Consider the following 18262-nt stretch of genomic DNA (forward strand, 5'->3'; position numbering starts at 1 on the left):
TAGGCATGGGTACGTTCAGGATCGAGGTAGTCAGAGGATATGTAGAAAACTGTGAGTCGTCAAGAGTATACAGTTAGATGATGAACATAAGCATCGCAGGTCTGCGCTTGGGCGATGCAAAAGGAGCGACACCGGTGGTGGTGACAGGGCTGCAGGTTGGTGTATGGTAGACATAAGGTAGGATGGACAAGGAATCTCGTTGCCCGGTATACTGGATCATAAGCTAGAGTCGATGCTTCCTCTCCTGCTGGACAGGCAGCATTCTCAATCGTTTGTGGTATGCTCCTGAGTGCAACCTCACACGATCCAAATGTGACATCGCTAGCACGTGTTTGATGGCACCCTCTTGACCAAAAGCAGTGCCAACAATTGCGCCGATCGATGGAGGTGGGGGCAATTTGACAGATACACCCCGTTGGTCGGAGGTCCGAAGGATTGCAGAAATCGACTGATGGAATATTCTTCGGAAGCCGCCGTATGCGCAGAGCTGCAGTACTTCAAGTTGAAGGAAACCAGGAACAGCCCGCGGTATCGGGTGCTGCTGGGAGATCTGATAGGCTGTCGTGTCGTCCCCTTTTCGGCTTTCCGAAGCTCGACTCGTTCTTTGTCCAGCCAAAGGTGACAGGGTCGCCCCGTGTCACGCAAACGTGGATTGGCGCCTTACAGGAATCCCGATTCAGAAAGAAGTCTACGTAGCAAAAAGCACAGTCCGTTAGTCTTCGAATCAAACCAAGATCATCCATAAACGGACATTCTGAGGAAACAGAAGGGAGTGGGTATCGCCAAGAAAATAGAAGGAAGACGGTATTGGGTCCAAACAAAGGGTTGAAGCAGGGGATCATCGCGATGACATGAGCAGAGTCCCGAAAGTCAGGGCACTCATGTCTCTACCACCGGTGGCGTACCTCGCAATTTTCTCGTCTTCTCGTTCTCGCGGCTCCACTTCCAAACTTCGATCGTACATGTCGTGTACATCACCCGCCCCTTGTAAATTACTCAGGATGTACTCCTGTAATTCGGTAACAGGGGTTAGGAGGTAGGGCGAGTTCTGGTATTGTTGGATGTCACGGATAACCTCTGCCGTTTTGGTGCGTTTGTTGAAATTGATCAACTCGGAGGGCGTAAGCGATGGGATACCGTCCTCGATAAATGTCAAATCCGTGAGATACACGCCTACATTGGGATTAGTTAACTGGGAACAAGCAGATCCCAAGAGCACAACGAAGAGTCTAGGGTGAAGGAGTATAGGTTCCATACCAAAGAAGGGAATGCAAGGCGGATTAGCGAGATGGAGAGCTTCACGGTATTCGCCAAAGTTCTTGGTACTCGCCATAAGCCTGCGCATCTGTTCTAGAATGGCAGACGTGCGCCCACTGACCTGAGCCCAGGTGCGGGAAAGGCGATGAATAGGGGCCGTTCCGAGGGCCGAAATGATCGATGTCAATGTGGAGTAGTTGTTCAGGGCCCGGCATTTCTAGTACAGATTAGCAGTGTTTTACAAAGTGGTTAGGAAAACATACATCTGCAACATTGACAAAATGTTTGATGACAACCACTCGCTTCTTCACGTCGCTTTGGTTGAGGATCATTTCAGCAACCCAATTGGTAAGCTGATTCGAGTGCAGAATCAGGGCCTTCACATTAGCGGCGGGTTCAGGCTCCTCAGGCCCAACTTTCTTCTGCCAGGTCTTGTTCAGACATTCCGTGGGTCGGATCTTCGAGTATAAGCGCGACTCGATAATGGTAAGCTGACGGGCGAACTCTGTGGAATCAATATCCAAGAACTTTAACTTCTTCATGTTCTTGGGGATGATAGGAGTCGGGGCGGGCGTCGCTTGCGTGGGCACAAGTCGTTTGACAGTAGTATCCTGACCCCGTAGACGCTGTTCAATGACCGTCAAAAGTTGAGTAGAACCAGGGGTCTTCGTGGTGGCAATTGAATCCTTGGTGAAGGAATGCGCATGCTCGAGGAGCTGCATGTGTGACTCGTCATTTGGCTCCATCCAATAGTTCTCAAACCAGGTTTTCAAGATGTTGACCACGCGAAACCGAATTGGCTTTTGCTTCCTGTCTACCCACATCTGCATCTCATCGGCGTTCAAACCAAAAGGAGGCTGGATATTGAATCGTTGCATGATCATCTCGAAAAGCTCACCTGCAGTGGTGAAAGAGCGATAGGTGAGGAGGAAGGTGCTGTTGAAAGACATATCGGGCTTGTCGTGGCGGGTCAAATGTTCTACCAGACCCGCCAATGTACCACATTTGAGAGTTGGCACTTCATTTTTGGTATCGTAGAACACTTCGCCTTCGTGATCCATCTTCAAGTACCACGGCGTCTCTTCGGGCTCGCGGGCCAGCTCTCGGATAGGCTCTCTTGTTATGGCGGCGGGTGGAGCTTGTCCAAAGAACCTCTGGGCTTTGTCCATGTTACGACGCACCTTCTCCGGGGACCCGTCGAGAGGATGTGCCGACGGCACACCAATCTCGGTCGAACGCGACTCAGAGCGGCTATGCAGACCTGTAGAAATATCGGCATCGCCGCCGATGCGACTTTCGCTACGTAACTTGGTCGTTTCGGGCACCTGTTCAAGAAGGAGCGAAAGGGAGAAGCCAATTTGAGAGACATAGTTCTCGAGTTGTCTGGCAACACCCCTGACGGCATTTAAGCGATCCTCAAGCGAGTCACCGCGAAGTTCCGCCCATTCGTCGCCGAGCGGCGCCGAAACAGCCTGACAGCTAACAACGAAGTCAGCAATGGCATCGTAAGCTCGTTGCTTTTGCGAGCTAAAATCGATGAGCTGAGGGTTCTGGAAACTGGTTCCCAAAGGTCCCAAATTGATTGATTCAACGGCAGAAACCCAGGGGCGAAATTGCTCAACAACCTTGACAGCAGCTGCGGCGATCAATTCGCCCATTTCTTCATGCTCGGCCACGGTAACAATCTTCTTTTGATTGAGGGTCAACCGCTCCTCCACGCGACGAATGGTACCAACAAAAGACCTCCGAAGGACATCAATATGGTCCACGACGTTCGGCTCCAAAGGAACATTTGGCTCGGGTCGTAGGTCCGCACCGTCTTGGTCCAGGAATGACGTGGGGCCAGAGTCGTTTAGTGAAACACCATTGTTCTGCCACGAGCCACCTGAGGCACTACCCATCACGAAACCGGGAACTATCCGACGAATGTAATCGCCACGTTGATTTCTTGCAACTTCGACGTAATTATAGACCCCCTGCATAACGCCGTCGGCTTCTTGAAGACACTTGTTGACAGCATCTGCGCCCGGCCAGTCAGCAGCAGCCATGTGCGACGAAAGGACCAACTTGGAGAATTTAGACATCATATCCCGGAAATGCTGGTACAGAGGCTTATTGGCGGAAATTATCGAGGGGTTTCCGGAGTGGTTATCAGTGGTATCAGAGCCAGCCGCTAAGAGCATACGCAGGTGGTCGGAGATGTCCTCGGCCTTTCGCACAAACTCTGCGCGATCGCCACTTAACAACGCCTGCCGGTAGATTTCCACAGAGTTAGAAATGTTGTCCACAAGCAAGGACCAGGTGATAGGCGATGATGTATTATCGTCGAAGAAATGCTGAGAAACTCGGGATGAAACCGAAGGCCTGTGCATGGGTTCTGAGATCGAAGTGCTGCTTCCTGCGCCTGTAGAACCATAAAGTCTGTTAGGGCTTCGCCCAAGAGGACTCTTCCCCTCATTCATGGATTTGGTTGCAGAAGGCGGGTGTAAGGAATCCAAAGATGTGGCAGGCGAAACCCCATCCATAAATGACTGGCGTCGTCGAGACATTGAGTCGTGCGAAGCAAGCATAAGCGACTCGCCCTCCGCCTCGGATGCCGAGCCATCGTAGTCGTCTTCATCTCGCTCAAACCCACGAGCCATCAGCTCCGGTGGAGGTCGAGTCTGGTCAGGTACGAAGAAGTTGTTACGGTCATATGGGCCAGTCTCGTTAGCCGATGGGTTTTCGAAGGGCAGTTCCATGGTGCTATAGCCGGTAAGTGTGTTAAAATAGAATAGGCGACCATCGGGAGTCGCTTGGGGGATCCAGAAAGCCGCTTCCTCTTGCTGACTGGGAGGATCATTTCCCTCAATAGGTAAGATCGGGTGCGAGTCGCGAGCATTTGCAGGCGATTCGGCACCATCGTCGTGCTCCTCCTCAAAATCCTCGCCAGCACCCGAATCCGCGCTGATATCGTCTTCGTGGTGAACCTGTGATACGTGACCCTCGAGTTCGCCCAGATCGGTAATCACGGCACAGTAATTACTGGGGAACCAGCCCCGAACGTTGCCATTGATGACACCGTCCCACCAGCCGGTCTCGAGCTGGTTGAGGACTTGAATGACATCCCCACGTCTAAAACTCAAACTTGTGTGATCATCTGCATCATAATCATACATGGCCCGCACAAAGAGTGCGGGCGCCGGCTCCGGGCTAGGCGACTTCATGGGGGGTATATGTCGTTTAGGCGAGTGGTCTGTCACGATGTCTCTCTGGGAAAATGACAGGCTTCCTCCGCGGCTCCGGTTTCTCGGGGCCAAAGTATTAGCCATCGGCTTCTCGGGGTAATCGTACTCGAACTTCTCGAAGGCAGTGACCAAAGCCTTTGTCTTGCTCATCGGCGCTGATCCCTGGTCGACAGCCAATGGATCGAGGACGCGAGTTCCGTACATCGGATGGCCGCAGCGATTAACCAAGGCGGGCGAATGATCGAAAAAGTGTGTTTGAAGCAGTCAGGGGCTGCTGCATCCCTTGCGGCTGGAGGCTGATCGACTCAACAAAGGGCGTTGCTCATGTCGAGGCAGGCAACCGACGGGGTAGGTCTGAGGGGGAGGGGCGGTAAACGGGGAGCCGAAGGTGGGCTGCGAGAGGGACGACGGGTGAAGCGACACGCTCGAGCGGGAGCGGGAGGTGGCAGGAGCACAATAAGCGATCAGGGTCGGTCTGATAGAAAGAAGATGAGAAAGAATCGAGGACAGGAGGGCGAGGGCAAAGGTGGAAAGGGAGAATCAGGAGGGATTTAGGGACGAGTCGACGGCCCTCCACTCAGACTGGCAGCAGCGAGAGTGGGCACTGGGGGACAGAGAGTGGATGAGCATTCAGAGCAAGGACCAGCAGTGACCAAGGCCGACCAGCCCTCTGGAGCAATTCGGCATGACCGTACCGTACGTCTGCCGGTAATATTACGCTCATCATCTCGACCAACACCAGCAACCTGCTCAGCTTCAGTCTTCACTAGCACTACATCTCCTGAGCTGAGCTGTCTCTCTTTCCATCAAAATTGAGAGAACTCTCATCTTATTCTTCCAATAACGGGCTGATTTGAGACTCTACTCCTTGTCGAGGGCGCATCTCCGATGCATTGACCAGGACTTACGTACTCTCGGCCTCCGATTGAACAATGCTCCCCAGCCCCAGTACGAGCCCTACCCACACAGAGTCTGAGATTCAAGATCGAGGGTTCCGTTCGGTCTTACCTACGGTAGTACGGAGAGTATACAGAACAGAAATATATCACGGCGCACTCACGGGGTTACTGGCGGAGTACACGGCGTGACGACAGTTGTTCGATCGACAGGAAATGGCTCATCCTCGGATCCCAGCCGTTTGCACGCCAACCGCCAAGAGCCTCGCTAACGGTTGATTCCCAACTCCCAAGTGTACAGTTAGCGACATGATAGCCACTGACGAGCAGCTTCTGCGGACCTATCCTGTTCAATAAGATTCATTAACCAGGTCCGCTCTTATTCGCTGCGAGTCAGAAAGCAGGATCCGCGGCATAACATGACACAGGGTCTCCGCAACGCAAAGGTTCCTAGATGTAGGGGTGGGATCCGACATATGTCTGACCGTCTGCGCCTAATGAACCGGATGACTTTCTTAGCGCGACCGAGTGAACAAGATGACTTTCTAACAAAGCCCTGTTTCGGCCCCGTCACACAACTTACCTAGTAATTTACTAGTAAAATTATTCTCTAAGGCTTAACCTTGGCCAAACAAAATAGTACCCTTGTTTAATAAAATTAATTTTTTATAATCCTAACTAAACTAAGCATTTTAAAGCTATTTTAAATATTTAAAAGTTATATTTACGTTAATAAAATGCAGGAATCTTATTAGTTAATTTAAAAAAAGGTAATTATTTAAAATAAATAACTTTACGCGCGCGCCGCACGCCTGCAAAGGCTTTATACACCTGCTAGTTTTTTTTTAACACGGCTAAATTAAAGCTATTTAAAGTATAAATTATAGCGGTTATAGCGGGAGCTGCAGTAAAGGCCTTGTACACCCGCTAGTTTTTTTTTAACATGGCTAAATTAAGGCTATTTAAAGCTAATGTTATAGCAAAGGTAACTAAAATAATAATAGTTTATAAACTTTTTAATATTTATCCCTTAATCCCAGGGATTCTTATAAATATTAGGTAGGTAGTAGTGTTAATATATAAACTTAATATTAAAGGCTATTATAATATTTTTATTATATAATATATTTTAGTATAGCTTTATAAAGCTTTAATACTTTAGCCCAGGCATTTTTTTTATATAAAACTTTTATAAAATAGGGATAACTCTTTACGCCCAGTAATATTTTTTTTAAGGATTTTTTAGTGGTTTTTTAATATTTAGCCTTGGTGTTATTAGCCAAGCAGCCTTTAATTTCTTATATTATTTTTTTTTTTTATGTTTTTTCTCCGCCATCTCTTCTAGTTCCTTATTAGTAAGTGGTGGAAGATCTAACTTTATAAATTTAGGGGGGACTTAAAAAGGTCTTGGTTTATATAGAAAGCTTAAAGGAGAACTTAGTGTTAACTCTGGAGGTGGAAAAGGCATAGGTATAGGAATTTAAGGCGGAGGAGTAAGAATTTAAGGCGGAGGAGGCATAGGAGTAGGAATTTAAGGTAAAAAAGGCGTAGAAGGCGTAGGAGTAGGAATTTAAGGCAGAAAAGGCGTAGGAGTTTGTGGTAAAGAAATAATATATTAAGGATTATAAAAAGTTTTTATACGCCCGCTGGCCTCTAAAATAATAACATATTAATTAAATTTAAATAAAGGGTAACCCTAACTACACCATGTATGGCCAAGTTTATAACATTTATTATAATAAACACTTTTTATTATCCCGCGCCGGGCGGCGGTAAATTAATTTTTTTAATGCTTTTAATAGCTTTGGTATTTTTAAATTTATTTTATTTTAGGCCGCCCGCGGTGTATTAAACATAAAGGCGCTTTATACTTAAAATCCCTAGCTATATAGCTACTAAGAATAGGCTTTAAAATACTAGTGTAGGTGTTTTTATAGTTTTAAATATAGTAATAGTTAGAAATAAAGTTATCTTAATTCCTTCTTATTTTATATATAGCGGCCAGCGCGTGGCCACAGGGAAACTAGGTATTTTACCACCTTATATAACTATAGGTTTGCGCAGCAAGGTTAACTAAATATTTATACTTATTATATTTAACCTTTATAAAAGTATTACTTAATATAATAATAAATAATCTTTTTACCCGTGTATTTATTTTTTTAAAAAGGCCTATAATAAAATTAATAAGCATAGTTAATTTAAACTTGGCCCCGCGGCGCTAATAAAAGGTTAATATAAATTTTTTTTATATAAGTTATATGGCCTTAAGCATAAGTAGCTTGTAATAGTAAATTTATAAAAAGTTTAGGAATTTTATAATATTTAAAGTTATATAATTATATTTTAATATAAGGATGGTGTAGTAAACCCAGCGCTTAATAAGTAAGTTATTATAAATATATTAACACGCCTTGTTATTTTATATTTTAATAAAACCTTTTAAAATTTTAAACTTATTTTTAGAGCAAGCCTTCGTGTATTAAAAAAAAAGGCGCCTTACTATTTTATTTAGGCGCCTGCTATAATATTACTTAAGGTTCTTATAAAGGTATTATACACACTAAAGGCGCGTTGTGTTTATTAATTTACCCTTTAGCGCTTTTTAAAAGCCTTTCCCGCGGTTAAAAATAACTATAATTAAAGGTATATTTAAGTTATTTTTATATAGCCTTTTTAAATAATAAATAAAGTATTTTTAGTGGTCCTTTAACTTACTAGGAATAACTATAATTACTATAAAAAATATATAATTTTTTTTATTAAGCAAGCCAGCCACAAGCAACTATATATTTTATAAGGCCTTTTAAAAAGTTATATTTAACGCCATAAATCTTTAATAATATTTAAATCCTTATATAAAGGCGCTTGGTGTAATAAAATAATAGGTAAATATATTAAAGCACATCTTATAATACCACCACTTATTAAAATCCTTATTTATTAAGCGGGATAACTAGGTAGGGATTTATTTAAATAAGATAACTTTATTACTATTAATTATATTATTAATTTTATTTTAAACCTTATAACTATGGCGTACTGCAAGCTTATAACCATGGGCTAATTTTTTTACCTTTTAAAGTGCCTTTGCGGAGGTTATTACGCCATTTACTACTTACTTAATTTATAAAGGGATTAATTATTTTATTAAAATAGCGCCTTTTTAAGGTTTTTTATAAGAATTATATAAATAATCTAAATATTATTAAATAAAAAAAAGCTTTTTTTTTAGCGGTTCCTTTACTATAGTTTATTAAATTTAAACCTAGTATTTACACTTTTTTATTTCGCGATAATAATATTTAATATTCTAAATATTCTTACTTGCCTTAAAAATATTAAAAAAATACTTATAGTTTTAAGCATGTTATTACAGGGTAATCCAGGCGGCGTTTATATTAAAAATAATTATTTTTAAATGCTAGGTGTTAAAAAAGTACGCTATAGTAAAATTAAAGTAATATATATAAAATTAATAAAAAAGTTTAGGAGTAAAGTTTTCCGTTTTACTAACTTTATAAATATTAAAAAATCTTAGGGGTAAAGGCCTTAGTAATAAAAAAGGTAATATTAGCCGTGGTGGTGTTTTATTAGTTAATAAGCCTTTTTTATAGGTTTATAATTACTAGCTAAAACGCGGCGCTAAACTTCTTTAGGCCATTTTTGTCAAAAAGTCATCCAATTCACTCGGTCGCGCTAAGAAAGTCATCCAGTTCATTAGGCAGACCATCTGTGACCACCAAAATGACCAGTGTGACGGTCACAGCGAAACAAGACTGTCAGATCGGCGCTTGGCATACTTAAAAGGGTCTAGCTCCCGTAGTATAAAAAAGCGCTAGTCCTAATACGGAAGCCTATTAGCTGGGCTAGGCGCCTGATTATTAGTCAAAATTGACCCACTTTTAGTCACGTGTATGTCGTCTCTGACCGTCATAGAAAACATGGACATTTCGCTGTGTCGGTCACAGTCCGTTTTGTGACGACATTTTACCATCCCTACCTAGATGGAGGCTTGTCTGACTCAGCAGTCGAGACTCTTTCCACGTTGGGTTGGCATCTACGGCGTTACAAACAGTGTACTCTTTTCGCTCAATAATGAAAGAAGTGGTCCCAAATCCGAACCCCAGGCTTGAACATTCAGCGCTGTCGGTGCCTGATGGCCTGTTACCCGATTCCCCATACTCGAGCCTGGATGGCGATCCTGCCGGTAGCTATGCAGCCCTGAGCCGACGCTACGATTCCTGGTACAGTGGAGCCACCAGCCGTGAGGTACGACTGGAAGTTGGAACATCGCGCGCTGCGGGAACAGGAACTTGCCGTGTGGATGTTACTCATGTTATGCCGATATCAAGATCCAAGAACGATACGAGCTCGATCATAGGCCAAATATAATAGGACATACTCCTCACATGCGGCAGGGTAACGGAGAACGGAGGGATCCGTCATTCAACGCCGTGGATCTGTCAAAATGGGCGTCCGTGCCCCACATCCACCGTTATGTCCCAGTACTATGAGTACTGCCTCTCTATCATCAATCGTATATTTCACGGGCTCGCAATCAACAGCGAGTTGCTTCGGGACTTTAGCTCTCATAGGATCGCTAGTATTATGGTACTCCAGGTCAGGCCACGCGCCTATCCGCACATGGCCATAGCCTCGACGCCCAGGCACCGCACCAGGAATATCATCCTTGTCTCGTCGATAATCTCGTCCAATTTGCTATCGATCCCTGGGAACCAAGCAACTATTCCTTTTGACTGTAACGAATAACAGTTGAGAAGTAATCAAATCGATGAGAATCCTGACGTCTCTTAGGAATCCTTCTCGCATCCACCAATCAACAACATCCTACGATCGTCTGGCGGCGCATACTAATATCACGATACAATATATGCATGCCCTTGATTTATCCGGGTACTCTTCCAAGACGCCGCGCTCACGGGTGTCCGACGGGCCAGTGGTCAAAACTCAGGCTGCCTTCGACTCCGAAGCGCCTCCTCCAACCTTATTTCAGCCGGAACCGAAGCTCCGTGGGAAAGCATATCCTTACTGTCCTCGTTGAATAGACTTCTCATATCAAGTTAGAAGGACCGCACCTATCGGCTACCACATCGTCTTTGCCGAGCCAATAGAGGCATCAATCCAGACCCTTCCTTGCTTTGGTCAAACATCGACCTGGGCCGTCTGCAGCACTTGCAGGCGTTTCGTTTACTCCAGTGTCATTGTCAAAGCCCCTTCGGCGACATCTGGCACCAGGCGTCTAATGTCTTCTGCGCATCCGCAGTTATTACCCTACTGCATCTGGCCTGCATACGATCAAGACCCACCTATTTCAATAGCCACCTTGTGCTGCAATGGCTCATAGTATGAATTCTGGGACAGATTCATTTCGATTCTATGCAGGCCAAAGGGTGTACGCCATACTGAGAAAAGAGTCCCATTGTTATCGACTCACCACCTATCTACTTGAGAACTCATTTTATTTGCTAGCTACGCAAGCCACAGGTGTAGGGCTCTTAGAAGTACTGGACATGGAATCCTAAACCCGTTAAGCCTACAGCGGTCCGCTGGAGACTGGCTAATCTCTATCCAGATTTTACCTCAGAACAGACAAGTATATCGAGACATCTCGGTGCTCTATGAGTTATACTCAACTTATAACTTATACTGCTGTCTAGATTGCTCCACTGCGGGCAATAGCCTGATAGCCTCATAATTCATCAGGTTTCACCTGTCATCTGAACGCTCCACAAACCGGCTCCGCTTGTTTTACGTACTTAGGTTCTGGACTTGAGCTTTCAGCTACGTCCATGCGAAATCGCATACCGATGTCTCGGGTTGTCTTGCCGGTCATCAGTACTGGGAAGGTTTTCTTTGAATGGTAAAACAACCGCAGAAGCCACGGCTGGATTTTGCGTGCCCAGTATCTACCCCCTTTTTAATCCAACATAGTGTCACTAAACCTTTAACCTTCACACGCTTATCCTGTCTAGTTTTGTCTATTGTCTGGCGAAGAGAAAGTCAATAACATAGCAGGTACTATAGATAGGTAAGGCATTGTGAAGGCAGCTTTCTCTTCAGTCGCTTTTCAAGCCTCATGTGACAGCTGCCAAAGAGCATTGTGATACCCATTGATAGGGTTTCCACGCGATAGTCAAGTCCTAACCATGCCATAGTTTCTTCTCTTATCCTCGCTCGGCGCTACCCTGTTAATCGCCGCCATTGCCTTTCCGTTCACTGCCACAGATGTTGCAAAGAGTGTATCAACTGCTTCGCCATCACGCAGCGCGCAAATGCTAGAAGAGCCGCCCGAAATGATACCCATGGCTTTTCCCAAGAGGGCATGATAGGGGTGTAGCTGAGGATCCACGCCTCGTCGACCTCAATCTCTAAGCCGCTTTTTCTACCAAGAGCAAAACCTTCCCCGCTGCTGGGGTTGATTGATCCAACATGACTCAACGAGTTGATACGATCAACAATATCTACTTCAATAGAATTTTCTCTATTCACACTCGCAGGCTTTTACCCCCGGGATGTAACGGACACGCCTCGGTGCTGACATGGCATCATGTCCTCGTATCGCATTCAATCTCTGATGACTGATGTCAGGCCTGAGAGGCCCATGGCTCGTCCAAGGGGAGAGTATTCGCGCCATTCGAGCATGCCGGGAGAAGAAGTTTGCGTTCAACATCATGACTCTTCTTGAGCAGTTGCGCTTTTATTCGGCCTCCAAGCTTGGACTTAAGTGCCTTAATAGCGAGGTTTAATCTACCGACTGACACATATTAACATATGCTCACCAAAGCGGGACATCATTCGCTAGATTGAGATTCCAGGTTTCTACACTACGTGCTAGGAACGCCTCCAGATAAGACTGATTCCTGACACGGGCGTATGTCCGCACTGTTTCCGAATCACTCTTGACCGTGTCCGTGTCCGTGCCCTTCATGCGCAACTCCCAGTTTTCCTTTTCCCATTTCTTCACCTTCAGCCTGCCCTTCGACTCGACCATATGCGCAGTCAGGGCACTACACACAGTTCTAAAAGGCGAGATGCAAACAATTTCTTTGGTATATGGTGTGTCAGATTCGGGATGCCCATACTGACTGCCTCCATACCAAAGACCCTACTTACACGGAGCAGCAAGCCCGAAATCCCATTCTTTACCATGCGCCAGGCTACCTAGGTAGATCGAAGTACCACCCAGTTCGTCCCAAGCTCATGGTGGCGAGGAATCATCGCTGCCTCGCACAACCTTCCTCGTCCAGCCTCATCTCTCCATCTTGGGCGCGCATATATACGGAGTAATTACCCATTTCCCTCCGTCTTCTGTGTCCTTCGGGCATGCAGACGTTCTTAATTTCCTCGCCGGAAAGATACATTTGCTCCAGTGCTAACTGAAATGAGCACTGCATCGCAAGATACGCAAGCAAGATGAGTCCCAGGATCACGCATTCGTGTGTTCGTTCAGGCAGGTCCGCGTCACAAAAGGATATCTGCCAACTTGGACGGTCAATGCACATTGTGTCTATGCATGATCACTTAGATTGAATTCTTTGGGGTCTCGATTACATTGTAGCTGGGGTAGTACCTAGGCGTATGGGATCCTTGACTAGGGCACCACCTCTTAGACGCATAGGAAAACTAAAAGCCTCGGTCATTGAAGGCAAGGCTTCGACTGCAGTTTTATGCTAGCCACCTACCCTAGTCTACCCCACGTACATGTCTTTTCAAGATATATCTGCTGGATAGATGATGCGTGACCTGGGGGAAATCTTAGGATGCGGACAGATTCTGATACCATAGAGGACAGGATACTACTCGAGCGATATTAGAGTCATTCGAAATGTCTACCAAGTATCTCGCAACTATATCGACTATATCAACCGCTATTGGACTCTTTATATCGGTATATTGCGCGATGCGTACTCGATGGCTTGGGGTAGTGCATGCTAGTTAGTCTAGATTTATATTTACGCCTGGCTTGGCTGTTGATACGCGCTGGGTCGCCGCGGATGGGAGTAGAGTTTGCTCTATGCGAGCAGATAGGCAGAGCCTTACAGTTACTTGTCACACCGCTGAGCCTTCGGCCAAACCCACTAGGCCCCGGGGCGGCCTAGTGGGTCTGCCGAAGGCTCAGCGAAGTGACGAGTATCGTTATTTGATAGGATCTATCATGCGCAGCAATTCCATTATTAAGACGACGTTGTAGGGATACCTATTCCGTATACTATCTACTATCATCGATACGGCGTACGCATGTACATAATCCTAGAGCGGGGATCTATTACCAGGCCAAAGCAACAGAAACAAACCTGCCTATCTATGCCCATCTACGAAGTATCTACAGAGTAGACCTCCAAAGCCTAGAGCTGCTGATACAGACAGTCACAGTCATCGTATCGACAAAGTCAAGGACGCCCCTATCAGGTTATCAGTAACGCAGTGATATCATGCAGGCGATCGCTGATAGGGATCGACCGATCTGCTCTGCACAATCAGGGGGTCATCTTGGCCCAGGCACAAGCGAGTCAGCGACACATCACATTCACAGCCTGATTTTCAGTCTGCGGTGACTTCATTTTTGAGGTTGATGAGTCCATCCTGGCTCTTTCATCCGCTGTTGTTGTCTTGCATTGTATCAAAGTAAACTTCAGCGAATCGCCCCTCCCCCTTTTCTCGAGAACCAACAACAAAGGGCAACGCTGACTCGCGATGTAATAAAGTTCCAACGGCCCCCCTTCCCTGATTCTGGGACAAAGCCGTTGGCCAGGAGCTCAAGGGTAAACGCCGGTTGTTACAGAAAGCCGGTTCACCTTTCGAGAATCCTTCTGGCTCCGGCGTAGCCGGGCGCTTCTCGAAAGTTGGCTGCCTAGGTGCTCTAGTGAACCAGAGAGCCGGGATTTCATCCCTTATTACGCGGCCGTATGTAGTTTTCTGTCTAGGCTGGCGACGCAGGGTTATACTTCGGAAATGAGTGGCAGGATGGCAGCTCCAGAGCGAGGGACACAAGTGTAGTCGTTAATTGGATGAGCTTTTGCTCTATGGCCATGTGTTTACTGATCTCGAGGCGGGAACGAACCATGGGACAGTCTCAGGTGGCAGTAAGCGGCGGGTAACTTCCACGGTTCGACCATATAAAACTGGATCTGTAACAGTTCACTTAACAGTGAGCGCTTTGGAATAATGGTTGTAAGCGCCGGTCGCCAACAACGCGAGGCGTAAGGGCCCTGTAATTCGTAGATGCATCGCAAAATTATGCGACCGTAGGCCTTAGGATCCAGGCATCCTTAGGTCCAGTCTAGGCCTCTAGCGAGACCCGCGCACAACGGCGTAAAATCGCGAGACCTGTCCAGTCACCAGTGTCGGCTTTCAACCCCAGCCCTAATTATGGACCTCAAAGAACGGCTTGAGTCGCGATATCCTAGGGATGGTAAAATGTCGTCACAAAACAGACTGTGACCGACACAGCGAAATGTCAATGTTTTTTATGACGGTCAGAGACGACATACACGTGACTAAAAGTGGATTAAAGCTGACCAATCAAAATGCGCTAAACCAAGCCATCAGCCTTTCATTTTAGGGCTAGTGCGAGTATATGCCGCGGGAGCTAGACCCCTTTTGGTATGCCAAGCGCCGATCTGACGACCTTGTTTTGCTGTGACCGTCACAGTGGTCATTTTGGTGGTCACAGACGGTCAGACATATGTCGACTACCACCCCTACGATATCCGTATTATATCAGTTGCAAACTTGCATTGCCTCTACTCCGTACGTTCTCCGTATAATATGTAGTGTAGGTTGCTGTCAAGACATTTCACCTCGATAAGCAAAACCGTGCCTCGGCTGTTGGCCATAATCTGAAGCTGTTCACCTGGACAGAGGCACGTTGTTAACGGAAACGCTCTGCTAGACAGTGGGCATGCCGCGGGAGAACTCGGGTCGAAACTTCATCGGGATCGGTCGAGATCCTTTATCCTTCTAAGTGGTGTTATCAGTTGAAATATCGGTGACTCGAGGACTCGGCATGGGATTTGGGCAGCATCCCGTATTCTCGTTGTATAGATGGAAGCGGTCAAGAATCAACTCCAACTCCAAAGAAGACAACTGATTCTTTGTATCTCCCAACGTGCCCTAGGCCTCACCGACATCAGAGTCCAAGGGCTTTGCCAACAATCCAACATCGAGAAATTCTAGACGGGTCCCACTCCGAAGACGACGTGACAGTGGAACCCAAAGGCGCGTCGCGGTTCCTTGGCCCTTTACCGTCGCTGTGGAAATAATAGCTGCGGATGGCTTCATCCGCGACAAAGGGGGAGCCAAGACGGTTTGTTAGTGTTTGGGCTTGGAACTGCCGATGTTCGTTAGTGCTCGGGGAAGCTGTTCCTGAATCCTGCAACGGTATGCGGTGGAGACCAAGCTTCGAAATAAAGAGCGAAGAACGGAATGAAACCACGAATCATTCTCTTCATCCAGGCCATTGGAATCCAAGGACCTTGGGAATGATCGTCTGTTTGAGGATCATAAATAACGAACGGCCAAGTAAGGACCACGACGGATTGCTGCAGAGTGCAGACCACAAACTTGGACAGAGATATGAGCCTTCATCCCTGTCTGGACTATTGAGGCTTAATGAACCTTTCAAGCAAGACATTGCGTTCGCGAGACCCATCGAATCACAGAAGACACACAGCGATATTGTCCCAGAAGAAGAGGAAATGATCGGTCATGGACAAAATTTGTGCACATCGTACCTTTGTTTATCATATCTTCGCGAAGCACGGAGATTTTCGCACTATTGTCCGCTTCTTCCCCGTGCGCCGATCTATCGGACTTATACATGGAGGTTTGGCTGCACGCCATTTCAATAATAATGGCCTGGCAATCGATTGAGTTAATGGCGTATCCCTTTCTCAAATACTCGAGCTCTTTCATCCTCGCGGTGTCGCTGCCGGAGAGACTTGTTATCTTGAATCTCGACGTGATATTGAAAGTGGCTGGACCGGACCGCTGCAGAGTCGGAAAATAGATCGACAAACAAGATCCCAATCACGGTTAATCTGGGTTCGATTTCCAGAGGCTGGACCTGTAAGGCCAATTCACCGCTTTGATGCTCAATCAAAGCTGGAGGCAGATTCAAGCGGTCAGTTATGATGCAGGGTCAAAATCCTGGAAGCAGCAGCATGTCCTATACTGATGATCCGCCTTGGAGTATGCGGACGACGGACACTCTACTGTAAGGGCTGAGAGCGTGAGACGCGCACAAGCAAAAGCCCCGTATGCAGTCAAAGCGAGGTAGTTTCCGGAGTAACCCTCGCTGATCGGAAAGAGTGGGTTCGATGCCATATTGAAGGTGGGTTCACCCCCACCATGGAGCTTAGTCCGTAGTACTTTAAAGAGTTGCTCTCTAGAGCACTCCAAAGTTTATTCGTCTATCGACCAAGAGTACTCCGTATTGGAATCGATAATAGGCTGGTGATAAATTGACAAGTCATGCCGTCATACGGGTATACTCTGTATATCCTGGAAGAGGGGCAGGACGTGACAACTTGCGGGAGCATCGTCATCGTCATCTGACCTCAGTTGAGATGTTGGTGGGCCTGAGAATGGGCCCGGAAGGAAAGCGCGTCTCCGAGCTGAGGCCGCAGCCACAGTCCTCGGTGGTCTAACCCCGTCTGGTAACCAGAGGGTGCACAGAGTGTGGCTTAAGTTTCAACACGTATGTATACAGGGATCATCCAGGTAATGTAGGATATTTTTATGCGCCCAATCAACTCTAGTCTCTGGAAAGAATGCACCGTCAAGGGCACAGAGCTGGCGTCGCGATAAATCCAAGGCGCAAACTGCAGAATCTGTGGCGTGGTGGTTCGTCTCTTGCAGCTTGCTGTGCCTCTGCAGCCTACCGGGAAATGGTGATCTAAGGGTTTCTCATCCAGTCAACCGGCAGGCTGATGTTCCTTGTCTCGGTCAGCCACAATTGCGTGGGCGTGAGATTCGAGATCGAAAACGTCAGTCCGGGACGGAGTACACGAAGTATCGCGGCCCCAATTCACGGTGGCGGTGGACGAGCGAAAGGACAGTTGGTCGTGGCGAATGTAGTACTATGGACTGTGTATAAACTAAAAGTCAATGATGCTGTTTCACTTTCAACAAGAAATCGAAGTGTTTTGGGATAGAGTGAGTCTGGACTCTGGAACGGCGGTTGAGCGCAGCAAGTTGACGGGGTGGTTCGGCCCACCCGCTCGGGTTCGATGTAGTCATCGGTGCATAGCGGGCCTCGGACAAAGTACTTTGGTACACACTACGGAGTACAGAGGGGTTGTGCTCGGAGGGGCTGGAGGGGTGCTGTCCAGAGAGAGTCAGACTCGTCCATGGAGGGGAAGGAGGGGTCCGGTTCTGACTCTCGTTTTCGAGAAGAAAGGGGCTGAGAAATGAACATCGATAATCAAGACGCCAAATGCACAAGATCAAGAATGAGACATCATAGGCCCATCGGTGCGGGTGGAAATGAAAGGAGCATTTACACGAATCATGTGGCATCATCCTTGTTGGTCGTTGGAGGGGCAAAGGGGTCTGTGTCTGACGAGGGGCGCAGAAATTGGAAGGGTTTCAAGCGGCGGTGCTGGGCTTGGAGTGTGGCTGCCATCCCTTTCCCCAGAATTTCTGTATATCATCGCCTTCATCTTCAGGGCGATTTAGAGTGGTGAAGCTGTCATGATGTTCTGGTTGGCGGCCCCGCAGCCGTCGTCCAGGTTTTCGCGGCGGGTGTCGTCAGATGCCCTTTCTGGATAGGCCAGCTATTATTAATATATACGCTGGAAATGTGATGTGATCCAGTTCTAGGCCTAGACAGGGATAGATAAGATTCCCTATGGAGCC

At 46.9% G+C, this 18262-nt stretch overlaps 1 protein-coding gene across 1 annotated transcript; it reads right to left on the reverse strand.

Moving 5' to 3' along the window:
* Positions 1–838: 838 nt before the first annotated feature.
* Positions 839–4688, reverse strand: DSM5745_05453 (putative cell division control protein Cdc25; the record flags this gene model as incomplete). The annotated part of the gene is made up of 3 exons (XM_026747469.1): positions 839–1173; positions 1258–1474; positions 1521–4688. 3 exons carry the CDS (start codon positions 4686–4688, stop codon positions 839–841), a joined length of 3720 nt encoding a protein of 1239 aa, XP_026603301.1.
* Positions 4689–18262: the final 13574 nt, after the last annotated feature.

This window comes from Aspergillus mulundensis (assembly GCF_003369625.1).
Source record: "Aspergillus mulundensis strain DSM 5745 chromosome Unknown scaffold_5, whole genome shotgun sequence".
NCBI lineage: Eukaryota > Fungi > Ascomycota > Eurotiomycetes > Eurotiales > Aspergillaceae > Aspergillus > Aspergillus mulundensis.